Here is a 4,778-nt window from a genome sequence, read left to right on the forward strand (position 1 = left end):
TGTCCCCATGGTGTCCCCATGTTGTCTCCATGTTGTCCCCATGTTGTCCCCATGTTGTCCCCATGTTGTCCCCATGTTGTCCCCATGTTGTCCTATATTCGTGTTCTTTCTAATTCCCCAGAATAACATTAATGATTCCAGAGGTTAGTTTTTACCCAACTGAAGATCATTTGATTTCCAAGTGGATGAAGCTTTGGAGATAAAGACACCGAAGGAGACAGAAGTACTAATACTACTAATACTACTAATACTACGAATACTGTGGTAACTTTACATCTGCAGCTGAACAAGTCTGGGCATGTCCCCCCAAACCGGCCCTCATCACACACATCTGACCCAAAGCTGCTCCTACTCGCTGTTTCTATGAATGAAACCACGACGGGACCGGGTCTGGAGTCCACTCTTCTTCTGTAATTCAGTTAAAAACGTAAACATTGTAAATGACGTCATCTGGCAGGCTGTTGCCTAGCGATGGAGTTCCATTGAAAACGTCTATTTTGTTGTTTTTCACGTATGAGACTGGGTTCGGGCCTCCTGCTGAGAGACATTAAAGTTATGATTAAGTTATTAAAGTTGTAATAAAGTTACACTTTCAAACTCGTGCTGTTGGTTTGTCCGATACATAAAATACATATTTAGAAACGGTTTAAATTTAAACCTAAATAAAACGATTAATTAACGCAAATCTCGTGATTTTATATGCACGCGCGCGTGTGTGTGTGTGCGTGTGTGTGTGTGCGTGTGTCTTTATATTTGAGTTCAAATCTAATTATCTTATTTTACCTTTCCGTATCATTGCACTAATGTCCTCAGTAGCCTACTTTTTCCCTTTGTTTGTAAATCCTGTTTTTTCTTGTACCAACATTTTGACAATTTCAATGTTTATGGCAAGTGAATGTACTGAACATTTAAAAAGAAGAAAATTAAGAAAGAAGAATTTTTTTTTTTTAAAGCACCGACCTTTCCGGGTGTCGTGGTCCCTCTTGGCCGGCCGGCTGCTACTCTTCTCGGGGTCACTCCTCCTCCGGAGCCGCTCTCCGCTGCCGGAGCGTCTCTGACAGGCCGCCGGGTGTCCGCAGGGCGGGCCGCCGCCGCCGCCGCCGCGCTGTCCCTCCACGTCCGCCGAACGCTTCTTCGCCTCGTCCTCCGGCGGACTGGACCCGGACCCGGACCCAACTCCGGGCCCGGACCCGGACCGGTACTTGCCGGCTGTGGCGGCTGCTCTGGCCGGCCTGGCAGGCCGTTCGGCGGACCCCGCGGTCGCCATCTTCCCTGGTGAGTCTTCTCTCTCAAAACAAACCCCGCCCTGCCGCCGCCGTGCGCGTGCAGCCCGCCAACGGTGGAGCTGGCTGGAACCGCGGCGCGAGCCTGATGTTTCCCTTCAAAATAAAACGTGTTTGACACGCAGACTGTGAATGGTCTCCAGGGTTTAACACAGGATGACTGGTTGTATTTTTTAATTTTTCATACATTTATACATTTAATTTTACATATTTTACTTTTATAAATGTTACATATATATATTATAAATATTTCTATAAACACATTATAATTGTTACATACCTTATATATATAGATATATGTAACATTTACAAAAAATAAAACAAGTAAAAATAATGTTAATAAATATTATATATATAAACTATTATGACATTAAAAAGCTTTAAACACAAGCTTGATTTTATATTCCCAAATGACAATTTTCCCGGGAATATATATGTGTAAAATTTATCAAAACAAAAAAATTAAATGTTGGTTAAAATACATATTTAATTTGGCTTAAAGATTAATTTTAACTACAGTTGAGTTAAGTGTCGAAACACATGACGTAGATATAATTAATAGAAAAATTAAACATGTGACTTTATGTACAATTTATACATTATACACGTAAAATTTCCTTCTTGAATATGACAAAAAAAACAATTTAATGTGAGGAAAATTAGTTAAATATTTAAAATATACCAGTGATTTTTTACGTTCGGCGACCCGTAGAAACTGGTTTAATAAACACAAAAAAATAATCTAAGTTTTATTGTGAAAGGGTTCCTTTTCAGGTCCACCGGTGGCAGCAGAGCGCTGCGAAACCCGGATGTAGATTGATTTTACCGTCGAGGAAGAAGGAAGGACAACAACAATGGCGGCGCGCCGGTAGAGGAGAGAACGGGGAATCCGAGTCTGAAGGTAAAACACCGGAAATCAAACTGATTTAATATCAAAACTGTAATGAAATTGAAGGGATTTTAACACCGGAAACGTTCAGAAATTCTGGTCTGAAGGGTAGTTTGTGTTTTATCTGACAACAAGGTCAAACTACAAATAATCATTACTTTTAGTGTGTATAAAGCAGCATATCTCCACCAGACTCCATGTAAATAATCACTACTTGTAGTGTGTATAGAGCAGCATATCTCCACCAGACTCCATGTAAATAACCACTACTTTTAGCGTGTATAGAGCAGCATATCTCTACCAGACTCCATGTAAATAATCACTACTTTTAGCGTGTATAGAGCAGCATATCTCCACCAGACTCCATGTAAATAATCACTACTTTTAGTGTGTATAGAGCAACATATCTCCACCAGACTCCATGTAAATAATCACTACTTTTAGTGTGTATAGAGCAGCATATCTCCACCAGACTCCATGTAAACAATCACTACTTTTAGTGTGTATAGAGCAGTATATCTCTACCAGACTCCATGTAAATAATCACTACTTTTAAGAGAAGCCAGACCGCTTATGGTAGTTTTATTTTGTTTTGTCCACTTTGGATTAAGTATGTTTTATGATGATAAAAGTCCTGTCTCCCGGTCTGTTTCCTGTCTCCCGGTCTGGTTCCTGTCTGCCAGTTTTGTTCCTGTCTCCCGGTCTGGTTCCTGTCTGCCAGTCTGGTTCCTGTCTCCCGGTCTGGTTCCTGTCTCCCGGTCTGGTTTCCGTCTACCGGTCTGCTTCCTGTCTCCCGGTCTGGTTCCTGTCTCCCGGTCTATTTTTCAGTCTACTGGTCTGGTTCCTGTCTCCCGGTCTGCTTCCTGTCTCCCGGTCTGCTTCCTGTCTCCCAGTCTGGTTCCTGTCTCCCGGTCTGGTTCCTGTCTACCGGTCTGGTCCCGTCTGCCGGTCTGGTCTGCAGGATGCGGGACGTCCGGCCGGTAGTGGAGGTGGTCCGTCTGGGCCTGGTCTCGTACACGGAGGCTCTGCGGCTGCAGCAGGTCTACGTGGACCGGCACCGGTCCGGTGCGGCTCACGCCCTGCTGCTGTGCCAGCACCCGCCGGTCTACACCACCGGGCTCCGCCAGGCGCCGTACCCGGCGGCGCTGCTGGAGCGGCTCCGCCTGCTGGGCGCCGCCGTGCACCGCTCCAACCGCGGCGGACTCATCACCTTCCACGGGCCGGGCCAGCTGGTCTGCTACCCGGTCCTGCACCTGGCCGGCTTTAAGAAGGTCTGGACCGCCAGTCCAGTTTCAGTCACTAGATTCCCAACCGGCTGAAACAAGAAAAAGGCAAAAAAACGATAAAAAGACTCAAAAATCCTCATTTCTTTACTATTTTCTGACGTTTTAGAGACTGTTTCAACAGGTTGAATTTCTTTGTGTTTTCAACGTGTTTTGGGGTTTTAACGTGACTTTCTTCGTTCTGTTTTAGTTTAATTTATATTAATATTGCGTTTTTTTCAACGTTTCTTTATGTTTTCTGTCAGTTTTTTAACTTTTTTTGATGCTTTTGCCGTTTTTTAACCTTAAACATGAAATGGTTCATTCCATGTAGTAGTGCTGCGGCCATTTTGTAACTTTTTGTCGCCTTTTCCTCAGTTTTTGTCGATATTTTGACCTTTCTCGCTTTTTAAACCTTTTTTCTCACTTTTCACGTCATTTCTAGATATTTTTTTCCGGTTAATGCACCGTGTGGAGTGGATACTGACATTGGGGTTTCTTTTTCGACATTTTGCAGAGTCTAACAGAGTCTAGCTGAGTCTAACAGAGTCTTGCAGAGTCTTGCAGAGTCTAACAGAGTCTAACAGAGTCTAGCTGAGTCTTGCAGAGTCTAGCTGAGTCTGGCAGAGTCTAACAGAGTCTAACAGAGTCTAACAGAGTCTAGTTGAGTCTTGCAGAGTCTAGCTGAGTCTTCCAGAGTCTTGCAGAGTCTAGCTGAGTCTAGCTGTGTCTTGTAGAGTCTAGCTGAGTCTTGCAGAGTCTAACAGAGTCTAACAGAGTCTAGCTGAGTCTAACAGAGTCTAACAGAGTCTAACAGAGTCTAACAGAGTCTTGCAGAGTCTTGCAGAGTCTAACAGAGTCTAACAGAGTCTAGCTGAGTCTAGCTGAGTCTAGCTGAGTCTAACAGAGTCTAACAGAGTCTAACAGAGTCTTGCAGAGTCTAGCTGAGTCTTGCAGAGTCTAGCTGAGTCTTGCAGAGTCTAACAGAGTCTTGCAGAGTCTAACAGAGTCTAACAGAGTCTTGCAGAGTCTAGCTGATTGTAGCAGAGTCTAACAGAGTCTTGCAGAGTCTAACATGCTGTGTGTTGTCTCTGTTGTCTCTGTCTCTGTGTCTGTCCTCTCAGAGTGTCCGCTGGTACGTCTCCGAGCTGGAGAAGACCGTCGTCTCCGTCTGCAGCCGCTTCGATATCGAGGCGTCCACGTCTCCTCACACCGGGGTCTGGGTCGGGGACAACAAGATCTGCGCCATCGGTACCACAACACACCTGCACGGAAACACACACACACACACACACACACACACACACACACACACACACACACACACACACACACACACACACA

General features: G+C 44.6%; 1 protein-coding gene across 1 annotated transcript in view; it reads left to right on the top strand.

The window, feature by feature from the left end:
- Nucleotides 1-2,810: 2,810 nt before the first annotated feature.
- Nucleotides 2,811-4,778, top strand: part of LOC117938838 (glucose 1,6-bisphosphate synthase-like) — a 5,903-nt gene continuing 3,935 nt past the window's right edge. The window contains exons 1-2 of the mRNA XM_034863764.1: nucleotides 2,811-3,443; nucleotides 4,559-4,763. Coding sequence (XP_034719655.1) covers nucleotides 3,135-3,443; nucleotides 4,559-4,763 — 514 coding nt within the window. The 5' untranslated portion in view covers nucleotides 2,811-3,134. The remainder of the gene's footprint in view (nucleotides 3,444-4,558; nucleotides 4,764-4,778) is intronic.

This window comes from Etheostoma cragini, chromosome 3 (genome assembly GCF_013103735.1).
Source record: "Etheostoma cragini isolate CJK2018 chromosome 3, CSU_Ecrag_1.0, whole genome shotgun sequence".
NCBI lineage: Eukaryota > Metazoa > Chordata > Actinopteri > Perciformes > Percidae > Etheostoma > Etheostoma cragini.